The sequence below is a fragment of the Dama dama genome, chromosome 29 (assembly GCF_033118175.1).
Source record: "Dama dama isolate Ldn47 chromosome 29, ASM3311817v1, whole genome shotgun sequence".
Classification (NCBI taxonomy): Eukaryota; Metazoa; Chordata; class Mammalia; order Artiodactyla; family Cervidae; genus Dama; species Dama dama.
In genome coordinates this window covers 51,646,850-51,661,913 of record NC_083709.1, presented here as the reverse complement: position 1 = coordinate 51,661,913, position 15,064 = coordinate 51,646,850, and the positions used below count along the sequence as shown (strand labels likewise).

At 41.7% G+C, this 15,064-nt stretch overlaps 1 protein-coding gene across 5 annotated transcripts in view; it reads left to right on the top strand.

Annotated features, from left to right (window-relative positions):
• The window catches only part of DOCK8 (dedicator of cytokinesis 8), a 223,141-nt gene that overhangs the window by 196,071 nt on the left and 12,006 nt on the right, over positions 1–15,064 (top strand). For all 5 annotated transcript variants that reach the window (XR_009691133.1, XM_061132657.1, XM_061132660.1 and 2 more), the window contains 7 exons: positions 1,737–1,880; positions 3,292–3,423; positions 3,884–4,018; positions 5,643–5,732; positions 9,224–9,460; positions 11,930–12,073; positions 13,279–13,385. Coding sequence is in view for 4 of the 5 variants with exons in the window: in XM_061132657.1 (XP_060988640.1) it covers positions 1,737–1,880; positions 3,292–3,423; positions 3,884–4,018; positions 5,643–5,732; positions 9,224–9,460; positions 11,930–12,073; positions 13,279–13,385 (989 nt within the window). In the remaining variant the exon portion in view is untranslated. The remainder of the gene's footprint in view (positions 1–1,736; positions 1,881–3,291; positions 3,424–3,883; positions 4,019–5,642; positions 5,733–9,223; positions 9,461–11,929; positions 12,074–13,278; positions 13,386–15,064) is intronic.

Genomic DNA, 15,064 nt, shown 5'->3' with positions numbered 1-15,064 from the left:
TTTCCCTGGAGGCTTTACTTTATAGAAGGATGAAGGAATTTTGGGCAGCATTAACAACAGATGTCCAATGTTGATTTCTTAAATGCTGTGTGCTTTAGTTTTTAACCTTGTTCTGCTCCAGTAAAATTGAATTTTTGGAAAGGAATTATAAACTGGAGATAAATAAATCTGTGCGAGGAAAATAACCCTGAGGCCACTGAATTCCAAGGAGCTGAGATCGTTGAAATTCTGTGCCCCAGAGTGCAGTATTTATTCCACAAATGTAGATATGTCTGCATTCTTAGATACTGATGTTTTTACCTCCCTGATTCTGAAGCCAGAAAAATCTGCCCAGAATCTTTTCCTTCTGACTACAGCTAATAAGACTGCATAACTGCAAATATATTCCTCTACATGTGGACAACTGCATACAATACTAATAGTATTCGTTTCTTGGGTCATTAGATTTTTTTCAACAGAAGCTCTTAGACCTTCTGTTATTTCTAGTTCAAAAACATCATAGTAGAAAGACCAGGTTTGAAAGAAAGACTGGTCACAAAAGGTTCTGAGAGTCTCCTGTATTCCCAAAACTACCTTATACTGTTGAATATGAAGATACAGGACTGGAACAACTCTCTCTTCCTTGATGCTCAGGATGAGTCACTCGATCATGCTAGCCAGGCCAATAAGAGGCAGACAGATTTTACTTCACTAGCCAACCCTGGTCAATTGATAGTGGCTGATTGGAGTACCATACTGAGAGGAATTTTGAAAAAAGCTTCAGGAAAAAGAGTACTATAATTAATTAGTTCTGTCTGCTATGAGTCTAGACATATGAAGAAATAGCATATGTGCTATCTGTTTGCCAGTCCTAAGCTACAAAGGTTTCCAGGTTTTTTTTTTTAATGCTCCGTGTGCATTTTTTCTATAGCCGTGAGACAGACTGAAGAAAATGATTCTTGGCCTGTCAAAAGTATGAGAGTCCCTGCCAGAGCCAGAACTGGGGTGAGGTGAGCAAGGCATGTAAAGTGCAAAATTTAAGGAAGCACTCACTTTCGGGGTCCAGCAAGCTCCAGGTCATATCTTACAGAACCCTGAGAGTGAGTGTTCCCTAAATGTTGTGACCTGGGGTTTTCACCTTACTCACCCTAGCCCTGGCCCTGATCACTGCATTCTCTATGAGAGACTTTCAGCTTTATGGTTTATGTAAAAGAAAAGTGTATAGAAAGGAACAAAATGTTTGAGGGGAGAGAAAAAAAACCAGTAACTGCTGCATTGTCGTAAAGATTCCCACAAAGAAAGCCTTCTCATTTGCAATTGTCATGTGATGTTATGACTGTTCACCTACAAGCCAAGTCAGTAGTAGCAAGTACTGAGTTTCACTCAGCTGGTGAAACAGGAAGTCTAATTAACTTTTTTAAAAGTTAATTTTAAAAACCACAATCCCTGCTGAATGTCCCTTAGGGTCCTTTCTCTAAAGCAACTCAGCTGTTGTTATGGTGAGGTAAGTGTCCTTTCTGTATCTGCCAATGGTTAAAAAGAAAAGAACATCTTGAGTTTTGAAGGCCAGTGGTTCAATGTGTTCTTTCAAAATGAGTGGCAGCCAGAGGCTGTTCTAGATGGCATTACAGACCTTTTACAGTCACACAAGATGAGGCTGTTGGAGTGACGGCTTCCTCATCCCTACTGTGGACTCCTGTGGTGCCTTGTTAGCCAGGTTCCCCAACTCTCCAGGCTCATCCTGAATTCTCTTACAGAATATTTCTTCCAACGTGCTGGAGGAGTCTGCCGTCTCTGATGACACCCTGTCGCCTGATGAGGATGGGGTGTGCTCCGGCCGGTACTTCACGGAGAGCGGCCTGGTGGGCCTACTGGAGCAGGCGGCCGAGCTCTTCAGCACGGTCAGTACACCCCACCCTCTGGGCCGCCCCAGTCAGCCTGAACTTCAGTGCTGGTGCCCTGAGTGTGGGTTTTAGTGCCCAGCCAGTGAGTTCCTCTTCTTGACGACACCACGTGCAGAGATGCACAGGGCCGGGGAGGGGTCGGAGGACTTTGATGTGTGTAAATTGGCTCAGCTCTCAGGGAGGTGAGAAAGCCTTTCATCACTGCAGTGTTCTGGCTTTCACTACATGCTCATTAGCTGGGCAGCAGTTTCACAGTATTATTTCCATTTAATAGAGGTGGAAACTAAGCCACAGCAAGGTGAAATGGCTTGCCCAGGCTTACACAATAAATCACAAGGCATGTTCTCATTCTCTCATTTACTCTCCTTGAGAGAGCTCCTGGGGTGGAGCCTCTAGGAAAAGAGAAAAGAAATAGAGCTTTCCTGACAGCTGAGTAATCCTCAGGATTGTCACAGGCCACGGACAGCTCAGAGAAATGTAGGAGTAGAAACTACAGACACTCCCCTCACTAACCTAATCTGGGTCTGTTGTTATTGTTCAGTCATGTCCAACTCTTTTGAGACCCCATGGACTGTAGCCTTCCAGGCTCTGCTGTCCATGGGATTTCCCAGGCAAGAATATTGGAGTGGATTGCCATTTCCTCTTCCAACGGATCTTCCCGACCCAGGGATTGAATCTATGTCTCCTGCATTGCAGATTATTCTTCACCACTGAGCTACCTGGGAAGCCCAGTCTGGGTCTAAATACTCCAAATTAAAGGAAAAAAATGTATAGATAAAGTTACTGAGTTTCAGGTCAGGAAAGAAAATCTGTTGTTCATTTTCATAATTTCCCTACTCCCTCAAATTTTAAGCCAAATAAATATTACTTCACTCAATTTAGCTGATCCAATTTGTTTTCATCCTAATATTTTTCATTCTTCCCTACTTTTCATTTCCAAGTTTCCACCCTACAACCTATGTATTTTAATTTTTGTTTTAATTATATTCTGTTTTTCCAGCTTTCCCTTTCAGAATCCAAATAACATCCAGGATACTTTGTTTTTCCTGAAATTCAAGAAAACCATCTAGTTAGACTCCTAAGTCTTTTCAGGCATTCAGTGAACATCTGGCTGTATGAGGACCCCCATCTGGCTATATGATGCCCAAGATTGCCTTCCTGAATTGTTCTTCATTCCTGCTGCCAGTCTCCTGTCCTATTTTTTTCCCCAGGAAACCCCTCTTTCCAACTTAACATTATCAGATAGGACAATTTAGCATGTGTCTAGTTCAGTTTGAATGCTACAACCATCCCAAAGACACTCAGAGTTTATTCCTGCCCTGTAAGATATTGTGGTGCCAATAATAAATCCATTCCCTAGTGCCCAGTGGATTAAATTCTCTTTGATTTTTTTCCTCCTCTTTCCAAGGGAGGACTGTACGAGACGGTTAATGAGGTCTACAAGCTGGTCATCCCCATCCTGGAAGCTCATCGAGACTTCCGGAAGCTGACCTCCACCCATGAAAAGCTGCAGAAGGCCTTTGACAGCATCATTAGCAAGGTAGCTGAAGATCCTGACTAACAAGTCCTATAATCTGATAGCAGGTGGCTCTGTCTCAGAGATGCTTAGCCCTCCTTCCTCTCTAGGGAGTGATTGACCTTATGGACATCAGTACTGTAGCTCTCTCCTATCAAATGGAAAAGGGCTGGAAATAGAGGACTGTAATTTAAACTTTGAAAGAAGGCAGTTGAATTACTTTGCAATGAGGAATGTGAAAATCTCTTAAATTCACTTAAAGAAATCCTAGAACTCTTTCATGGGTTTTTTTTTTTTTTTTTTGCTACTATTTCCCAAGTTTGTTCTATAAACATTAATTTTTTTATAGGTGTGAATTGTTAGTATTTGCCATAGGAATAAAATGTCTTGTAACCCAACAATAAAAGACTCCTGCCCTTGAGCAACCCAATGGATCCTCATGAATTACAAAACTAAGGAGAGGTTTTCTTATTTTGTCCATCAGGGTCATAAGAGGATGTTTGGAACCTACTTCCGAGTTGGTTTCTATGGATCCAAATTTGGGGATTTGGATGAGAAGGAATTCGTTTACAAAGAGCCTGCAATTACCAAGCTTCCTGAGATCTCTCACAGACTAGAGGTAAGACAAGTGATTCTGGGCGATTAACATTGTATACCTTACAAAAAGCAAGTTGTAGTGGGTCATTACAACAAAACTAAGAGTCATACATTCATCATTGATCCATATATAAAATTTCCCACATTGCCTGTGTAAAAGCAAGATATTAGGTGAAATCATGAGATAAAGCAAGGGAAGGATGCCTGTGTGCATGCTAACTCTTCAGTCACGTCTCTTTGCGACTCCTTGGACTGTAGCCCACCAGGCTCCTCTGTCCGTGGGATTCTCCAGGCAAGAATACTGGAGTGTATAGCCTCCTCCAGTGGATCTTCCTAACCCAGGGATCAAACGCGAGTCTCTTATGTCTCTCGCATTGGGAGGCAGGTTCTTTACCACTAGTGCCACCTGGGAAGCCCCGTACTTTTCAAAGTTTGTAAATTTATATGGTGAATATTTTTCCAAGAATATCCAAATCAATGTCATGTGCTTTCTTGTAAACCTTTCCAAATTTCAGTAATAGTTTTTCAGCTTGGAGTTTATCATCTTGACTTTAAAGTCATCTGGCGAAATTATCAAATTTCCCTAGAAAATTCTGTGGTTATCTTTTTGGTGTTACCAGGCAACACTTCTGGCTTATGACTGGGAGATGTTCGACCGTAGGCCTACTGTGTCTTGGGCACAGTGAACTCTTCCTCTTGATCCAAGGAGCACCCCTCTCTGGATAATCAGAGTCAGCACCCACTCCCATGTTCTGGCAGTCCAACCTGCTGTTTACATTTGATCCAGAATGTAACAGAAGAGAGCAGCATGTTCTTGGAGGAAAAGCTGGAGGAAAGGGAGAAACAACCTAGAGAAGAGTGAGAAAGAAAGAAACAGACATGGGAAGGGCCAGGCATTAAGAACTCAGGAGGAGAGTCATGGGGTGCCCCCAAGCAAAATCATCTCAAGCTGAATAGAGGTCCCCTGAAATGCTGATGACAATTAACTGGAAATTCACTTTTTGCTTTCTTGCTGTTGCTTTGAATTTATGTCCTTTCATGACTGTCAAACTTAAAACATTTTTGTTGTCAAATTGCTCCTTATATTGATACTATCCATCCATGCCAAATGAGACAAGAAACTTTAATCCTTACTTGACCCAACGAAGCCATGGTTCAAAGTGAATGGGTAACTCGCGCAAAGTTTTTCAGCTCATGAGAGGAACTAGCAATTGACCCCAGGCCACTTGGTTTCTTAATATGTTTCCCCAATTTAGAACTAGAAGCGTATATTTTATCTTCCTGTGCGCTGTGGTTTGTCACATTATGGGAAGCCTCGTGACCTCCAAGTTCCTAGGGTACAAAAGGCGAGAAGTAAATAGTTCTATACCCTGGAGCATCTTCTGGAAATAGATGATGCTGTTGAATTAGATGTCAAGCATACATTTTATATGGACATATAGATCAGTTTGCAAATGCTGGACTTCATTTTATTTTTATTTTTGTCTCAGGAAATGCTGAACTTGCCTCATTAGCTCGGAAGGACATTAAATAATGCAGAGAGCACATTCTACCATACACTTGTTCCAAACTTATTCCGCTTCTAGAGACAAAGAGTTGCAGCATGTTAAAATAACCTTTATAATCTGTTGGTTTCTCTTGCCTAGGCATTTTATAGTCAATGTTTTGGTGCAGAATTTGTGGAAGTGATAAAAGACTCTGCTCCTGTGGACAAAACCAAGTTGGACCCTAACAAGGTATGGGAATATTGCAAAAAATAGCCATCAGGCTCTGATTCCCTTTGTTCTTCTCCCAAAACATAAGATGACCTCCTCTGTCTGGACTCCACGTCATTTCAATGCAACCAAATTTTTTTTGTTGTTTATGGTTTAACGGTTAAGTCTTAAACCATACTCGATGGCAGGGATCATAATAGGAGCCACCATTTATTAAAGACCAGCTGTATGCCTGACACTGCATTAAACCCTTTACATACACCATTGCGTTTCATCCTCCTACAGCTCCTTGATGTAAACATTGTTATTCCCATTTTACAGATGAGAAAAGTAAGGTCTAGAATAGGTAAGCAACTTCCAAGATCATGCAAGTGGCAAAGCCAGTATTCAGACTTGGGGTCTGTGATCCTCAATCCTGTACTTCTAATCACTTCTTTACTGCCCTTCTATTAAAACTTCGAATCCTCAATTTAAAGTATGTTGAAAAGATACAAACTTCTCACTGACAGCATTTGGTCGAGGCATTCTTTTCAGCCACATACAGGGTCATTGTGCTGTTGGAGGAATGATGAAAAGGGTTTGGACTTCAGTTTCCTCACTTTACATATGAGGGTATATTCTGTCTCACCCCCAGGTGGGTGTTCAGTTCAGTTCAGTTCAGTTCAGTTCAATCACTCAGTCATGTCCGACTCTCTGTGACCCCATGAATCGCAGCATGCCAGGCCTCCCTGTCCATCACCAACTCCCAGAGTTTATTCAAACTCATGTCCATCGAGTCAGTGATGCCATCCAGCCATCTCATCCTCTGTCGTCCCCTTCTCAATTAATCCCTCCCAGCATCAGGGTCTTTTCCAACAAGTCAACTCTTTGCATGAGGTGGCCAAAGTATTGGAGTTTCAGCTTCAGCATCAGTCCTTCCAATGAACACCCTCGACTGATCTCCTTTAGGATAGACTGGTTGGATCTCCTTGCAGTCCAAGGGACTCTCAAGAGTCTTCTCCAACACCACAGTTCAAAAGCATCAATTCTTCGGTGCTCAGCTTTCTTCACAGTCCAACTCTCACATCCATATATGATCACTAGAAAAACCATAGCCTTGACTAGATGGACCTTTGTTGGCAAAGTAATGTCTCTGCTTTTTAATATGCTGTCTAGGTTGGTCATATTCTGATGCTCAGAATGCAGAGTTAGTGTCAGACTCCGCCAGCTAAAACTCAGTCCTGCAGGAGCTTGCCCTCACTTTAGGTGCCAACCTCAAGTGGGACCCCAAGCAGCCTGCATTTCTGACCAGACAAATACAAATGTGTGGGTTCCCTTGGCACTTTTCAGTAGATAATACACTAGAATGACTTGCAGAACTCAGAAAAGGGCTACACTGATGCTTATAGTTTTGTGATAAAGGTTGCACAAAGGACTAGTTCTATCCCAGAGCTTCCATGCCTTCTCCTTGTGGAATCCAGGCCTGGTGCCCTCCTGACATATCAATGTGTTCACCGACCTGGAAGCTCCACTGAGCCTTGTTGTCCAGGGTTTTTATTGAGATCCCATTACATAGGCATGTTTGATTAAATCATCAACTACATTATTGAACTCAGTCACCAACCTGCTCCTACCCCAGCAGTCAGGCTGGCCCAGAGTCCCAGTTGTTTAATCTGAAGATTGTTCTTACTGATGACCAGCCATAATCCTGAAGCTATCTAGGGACCCACCATGAGTTACTTCATGAGAATAACAGTGACTATCACTGAGGGAATTCCAAGAGATTTTGAAGCTCTGTGCTAGGAAAGAAGGACAAAGACCGGATATATTCTTTATTATACCATGGAGTGATAACTGCCTGCTCAGCCCAGATATGTACCTGAGAGAGATTTCTAAGCTGTTGGACATAATGCAAGTTCAAGGTATTTTTAAGGCCTGGGGGACAGAGTAGCAGTTGCCATCCGGCAGGCCTATAAAGTGAAGAGTCCAAACTCTTCTCTCAGTTCTGTCCTCCAAGATATTATGAAGATGATGCCAGTAGGAAGAAAGTGTCCAAATATCAGAGTTTCTTTTTCTACATATTTCAAAGGCCTTACCTCAGATACATTCCCTAATCTAGGCTTGAAGCAATAACTGTGGTGAGTAGAAGTGCTTCACACGGAAATGTTTGAGGTCTTTGAAAGACAAGATTGGCTGTTTACCCATGGTGAGCTGTGCACAGCACATGCCATGCAGAGTTATTGGTGACATTTCTGATGTAGAATGCTGTTTTCCCCTCTGTTAAAATGCCCAAAGTAAGTTGTGAGACTTTTAAATGAGAATCTATACCCGGGATTATAACCAGATTTCACCACACTAAATAGTGATTTATGTGTACTTATTAACAGTCAGTGACCTTATCTGTCCATTTCAGTGGATGAGTGTTGCAGAGTCTGTGGTCATTATCATTCTTCTTTTTTTTTTTTTAAGGCCTTCTTTCTTAATAAGTGCTCTTCTTCATAGTGTGTTGGTATGGGTGCATGTGTATGTACATACATTTTTAAATTAAATATATGCTATAAAACTCCCTTTTTTGTGTGTATCTCTATAAATTTTAAATCAAGAGATAAGTTCCATCACCCCAAAATATTTATTTCCCCATGCTTCTCTGTGGTCATCCCCTCCCTCTGTTTTTAGCCCCTGAAAGTCATTAATCTATATTCTGTCTTTGTAGTTTTGTTTTTTCCAGAATGCCATATAAATAGAATCATGCAGTAAATAAATGGACTCATACAGCCTTTTGAGTCTGACTTCTTTCACTTAGCACAATGTATCTGTGATTCACCCATATTGTCATGGTTCATTCCATTTTACTACTGGGTAGTATTCTGTTGTATGGATGTACCAGAGTTTGTTTATCCATTCCTCACTTGAGGGACACTTGGGTTTTTCCTATTTTTTGTCTATTATGTATGGTGCTGCTATAGACATTTGAGCCCAGGGTTTAATATAAACACAAGTTTTCATTTCTGTTGGCACACACACCAAAGTGGGGTTGCTGGGTCATATGATGAATATAATTCAGCAGTATAAAAACTGCCAGTCTGTTTCGCAAGGTGGCTGTACCATTGTACATTCCCACCATCAATGTATGAAAGCTCCAGCAGCTCCCTATCCTTGTCAGCCCCTGGTATTGTCAGTTTTCTTTAGTTTGGCCATTCTGATAAGCATGGTTGTTCTGAAAAGCAAAGTTTTGCTTCTTCTGAATAGCAGTTTGCAAATTCTCACACCAAGTTTCAGTTGGGTCATGAGCTCTGCTAGGAGGGGCAGCTTGTGGACCTGACTTCACCCTCCCTTCACCTTCTTCCAGTCCTGTCTCTCATCTCCTCGGGGGTGGAGAGGAAGGATGGCTAACAGCTGATGTCTCCCCTAGTTCTCTCAGCTTTGTGAGCACAGAGGGGCGTACTGCCACTCTCTGTCCTGAGGACCCCCCCACAAGTGCGCCCTGGGTGGTAGTTTGCAGACCAGCTCATCCCTTCCCTTTCCCCACTCAGGCCTACATACAGATCACTTTCGTGGAGCCCTACTTTGATGAGTATGAGATGAAAGACAGGCTAACCTACTTTGAGAAGAATTTCAACCTGCGGAGGTTCATGTACACCACCCCCTTCACCCTGGAGGGCCGGCCTCGGGGCGAGCTGCATGAGCAGTACCGGCGGAACACCATCCTGACCACCATGCACGCCTTCCCCTACATCAAGACCAGGATCAGCGTCACCCAGAAGGAGGAGGTAAAGGCACTGGGGGGAATGGGCTTGGACAGTGGCCAGGGCTGAGCCAGTGGGCCTGGGTCTCCTCCCAGGATGACACACAGGCTGCCTTCATGCTCCTTCATGGCAGACTCACATAAAAATCTAAAAAGGGATGCCTTTGAATTATTATTATGGTGGTTATCGTCTCACTGTCCTGGTGCCAGGGAATCCCCTCTAGGCAACTGCACGCTTTATAGCACACTTGATATTTAAGTATATTCTACTTTAAAGTTATATCTTTAATAGAAATGTATGTACATGATTGTAACATTTACTTTGTATTTATATTTTAATGTTAAATTTACATGAAATATAAAATTTTAAAGATGTTATTTAAATTTTCACATATTTGAAAGCTTCAGGTGATTCCAACAGCATTCTGTTGTTATTTATCAGAGACAGGAACAGCAAGTGAGTAGCCCCAAGGAGTTGATGTTGAGCTATAAAAGGGCACCATGCCAGTTAGACAGGAGACCAGTTGTCTTCTAGTCCCAGCATCCTCCTGTGACACAAGACACTTATCTTCATCAGTGTCCCTATCTAAACGTTGATAAAGGAAAGACCTCTTTCTCTCTTCTGGTTCCATGTGTAGCAAAAGACCTCAAATTCATGGATCAAGAAAATGTCTCAAGCTACAGAATTGCTGAAAATTAGACATAAGTATTTTCTTTTAGTTTAAAAGACATACATGTGCATTAATTTGTCATTCATTTTGTGTAGAGTCACTGCCTTGCCTGTGATTTAGGGTTGGCTGATCACAATTCAGCATTGTCTTTCTTGTATAAGCCTCACCCATGATGCAATATCCATGTGTTCAGTTTTGGTTTCTGTAAAGCAGAGTGAGAGCTTAAAGAGCCTTGTAAAACAACATGAGAGCAGAATGCTTCTAGATTTTTATGATTTTTTTTTTTTTTTTTTTTTAGCCCCTAGCTTTTGACCGTTGTCTTGAGCACACCTAATAAGACAGGAATCTTTATAGCAACTCAGTTTCACAAAGTCTTGCCCAAGCATTAGCTTGGTTTTCATAGAAACAACTCTTCTTCTTTCCACACCCATAATTCACCAGTTTATGCATTACTGAATTAGATTAGGTCATTAAAATAACAAGTATAACAGGCGTAAGCAAGTTGGTGAACAAACACAAATGAATTGTGGTGAATAACACAACTCCTTGTGCAGGAGCATAGGGACTGAGCTTCCTGGAGAGTTGCCCACCAGCTCATGTATTCAGCAACCACATCACAATATGGGTTTCACAGAAGGCAAAGAAAGCCCAAACTGATGACTCGGCTAAGAGAAGGTTCACTTAGGAGGCATCTGCTGTATTTCTTACTCTTTTAGACTTCTGAGCACTAGGACAAGTTGGTACAGCACAGAAATAAAATCATGGTCTCAGTAAGAGTCCTCACAATTTTTCTTGGCCATTTGTAGTTCCTCCAAGAATGTCAGTATGTTAGTTTGTTAAGGCTAATATAACAAATTACCACAGACTGGGTGGCTTAGAAACCGAAATTAATTGTCTAATAGTTCCAGTGACCAGCAGTCAAAAATCAAGGTACTGGCAGAGTTGGTTCCTTCTGAAAGACATGAGGGAAGGTTCTGTTGCAGACCTCTTTCCTTAGCTTGCAGATGGCTGCCTTCTCCTTGTGTGTCTTACATCATCTTCCCCCTGTACATATCCCTGTGTCCAGGTTTCTTTTTCTTAGATGGACATATAACCATGTTGGATTAGGCGCATCCTAATGACTTCCTTTGAACTTGATTACCCCTGTAAAGATCGTGTCTTAGCTAAAGTCACATTCTGAAGTCCTGGAGTCTAGGACTTGAACACCTGAATTTGGAGGGGACATGACTCCACCAATAACGTTTAGACCACACTCCAAACCAACAGAACTTAACAAGTAGCAGATTGACCCTGAAGAGAATTCTGTTTATCAAGAATTCACCTTCAAGGTGATTTAGAGAAAGCACACATGATGCCAAAATCTTGTGTTATGGTAGAGAAGAAAGTCTTGATTACTGTGCTTTCCCAATTTTAAGTCAAGTAACTTATTCAACAATAGGAAAGGAAACCTAACAGTGTATAAGAAACATGGATTTTGAATGTGGATATTATTGTGGTCAAAATCGGACCTCCCCACTTAGGACTGGTATCATTTTGTGGCACTTACTTCACCTTACAAATCCTTCTTTGATTGTAAAGTGGAGAGAATAGGAGTTTGTTTAAAGAGGTAAATGATAAATGTATGTAAAGCTTCTGGTACATAATAAGTACTCAAGAAATGTTAGACTCTTCCTTCCTCGTAACCTGTCAAGATTATTCTAAATTGCTCTGAAAGCCTTCACTGCTGCTTCAAACCCAAGTGTCCTCTTTGTCATAGCTCCATGCTTGCTCATGGCTTATAAGACCTGACAATGACCTTCCCTACATTTATGTCTCACGTTCAGTTTGTTTTGACACCAATTGAAGTTGCCATTGAAGATATGAAGAAGAAGACTCTGCAGTTAGCAGTTGCCATTAACCAGGAGCCTCCTGATGCCAAGATGCTTCAGATGGTGCTGCAAGGCTCTGTTGGAGCTACTGTCAATCAGGTAAGCAAAACTAGCTGGTGGCAGCTCCTCTGGTTCTCGTTATTTTGATTTTCATTGTATGTCTGCACCCTCCTTCCTTGAAGTCAATGAGAAGTCTGATCAACATGCCAATGGTGTTCTTAAACTTAGACTGAACACCTGAGGTCTCTTAGAAATACTAGAGCTGAGTGGACCATGTCTCAGGAGTACTATTTCCTTGGAGAAGTCTTGAGTTGGGGCCAGTTCTGGCATATGATCCGGGTAGAGTGCTTAGTCATCTCCACTTTAGGCAGAGTTGTTCCAGGGCCTGAGATGAATCTTAAGAATGCCCTAGGAGAGAAGGGAAAGGGTCTAGAACATCCACCTCCTACATCAGTCAAATGAAACCAGTATGTCAGGAGCACTGCAAAGCAGGAGTGACCTGGAACCCCACTTCTTGGGCCACTTCAGAACGGACTGAATCTTCTCAGATTCATTAGAATTCTAACTCCAGTCTCACCATGGGACTGATCCAGCCTCAGATGGAGGGCGTTCTAAGAGTTCTCTCTGTCCAGTGTGCCGCTTTAATTTCAGAACTAAATCTACACACCTTCACACTCAAAACTCAATGAGTGTCATGACCCTTCCCTCACTCTGCACAGCTGAACTCCCCTGCAAGAATTCTGTACCCAGAGAATATCAAGGTGACAGAAATGGTATTCGTTACATTTCCAAGATCAGAAAATATTAAGAAGCTTTTGCTTTTTCTAAGTCCCAATCTTTTAATGAAAATGGAAGACTTTATAAGCCCAAACCATGTGGATTACACATATACTGTGCATATCTCTGACTCAAGCCAGCAATTACACAAAATGGTGCTTGCCACTAGGGCAACTAGACAAATGAATATGAATGGATGGATCAAGACAATCCCTATTTTCAGGAAAGCAACTCTAATCATATACCCATTTGATGTAGTATATTGCCTTTATATATGAAGGAAAGTCTATTATTAGTAGCATTTGATTAAGGAAATACATTTATGCTTTTGAATGTTCTCCTAAAACTGTAGACTCTTCCTAGGGAATCAACATTTTCCTGAATTCAAGACCTTCCTTGATTTTTTTGTTTCAGTTTAACTAACTACAGGATCAAATGTTCAAACTAAGAAGTTGCTCCAACATTTTCTCCCAAGTAATGTCACTTTCTTTCCAACATCAGTAATGTTTTTCACTTTTTTCTATCAGGGACCACTGGAAGTAGCCCAAGTATTTTTGGCTGAAATTCCAGCTGACCCAAAACTTTATCGGCATCACAACAAGTTGAGATTATGCTTTAAGGAATTCATAATGCGGTAAGAGGGGAAATGACTGGGAGTTCAGTAGAGCAGTGCTTCTTGAAGTGTGGTTCCCAGGCCAGCAGCTTCTGCATCCCCTGAGAAATTTGCTAGCGAGGCAGATTCTCAGATACCAGTCAGATACACTGAGTAAGAATCTCCAGAGATGGGGCCCAGTAACCTGTATTTTAACAATGCTCAGGGTGATTTGGATGCACGCTTAAGTTTGAGAGGCTTCTGCAGAGCAACACTACTTGCACTAGTAACTAACAAACTGAATGGTGTTTTCATGTTTATCATCTCTCATGTGCCCCGCAGTCACACTGTAAATAAAGTAAGTCTTCATTTTACAAAAGAGGAAATGGAGGGTCAGAGATGGGAGATGATTGACTTAAGGTCACACAGCCAGTTAGTAGCAGAGTTGAGTTCACACCAGGTCTTCTGAATCCAAAGAGCCCACACTTCCTTCAGTTTGCTGATATTCCACAGTGCATTAGAGCCTGAGAGTTTCCTGGCATTGGCAGTCTTTGTAATTTCCCATCATACAATAACTGATTTTTAGAAATGTAAGACACTGCCTCAAAGTGAGAGAGTCAAGACTCTGTAACTGGAAGTTTACAAAGCTGTAATTGCGATGGCAGTTCCCACTGGCAGACAAGCCTCACCTCCGCTCTTGAATTCTGCAGTGGAGCTGGCTGCCAGAGCAGCCTGTTGAGCCTAAATTGGAAGGGAGTCTTGGGGCAAAGTCTTGCAAGCTGCTGCAGGGCAGACCAGTGTGCTGGGACTCCTGTGGCCCTAGGAAGAATGATTACGAAGGATATGATGGCTCCTCACCTGTAAGAGAGAAAGATATCAGAAATACATGGACTAATACTTCTTTTCATCCAGAACCTTAGAGCAGCATATAAAGTATAGGAATATCTTTGTTTGGCAGATGGGGATAAAGGAGGCTAAAAGTTAAAGCTTGCTGAATTCGGTGAAAACTCACCAGAATGCTACTGTCAGGTGAGGTTTCCCTCCTTCACAGGCTTTAGTGAGACGAACGTAAATTTGCTATGTATAGAGGAGACGGTCTTTGTCCTACAGTGAATCACAACTGCTTAGTAATAGGGGTGTGTGTGTGGCTGTGTATATGTGTGTGCACGCATCCATATATGCACACATACATACACATACAGAAATTATATTTATTGTTTTACATTTGAATTGCTTCCTGTATTTCATAGCAATTTTGACATTATGCCAAAGTTAGATATTCTTCAGTAAATACTGCATTTTCATAAAACAAAAGCCTAGAAGAATATTGGGGGGATTTTTAAAGATCAATTTATTTCCCACATATTTTCATTTAAAATGAGCTATGGGGGAAAAAATTTTTTTTTTTTTTAAATAAAAAAATAAAATGAGCTATGGGGGTATTCCTCAGCAAACCAGTGGTTAAGGTTCTGTATTTTCATTGCTGAGGATGCAGGTTCAGTCCTTGGGCAGGGAACTAAAATCCCACAAGCCATGCAGTATAGCCAAAAAAGTAAATAAATAAAAATAGTCAATCTATATTTAAAAAGTGAGTTATGGTGAAAGGCTCCTGAAGGTGACAGTGACCTGGACCTCTGCAAGGACCTGTGAAATGTTTAATGAGCACACACACTGGGACCCAGATATGATAGTGGTTGTGGGAATGCAGGAGCTGGGTGTTC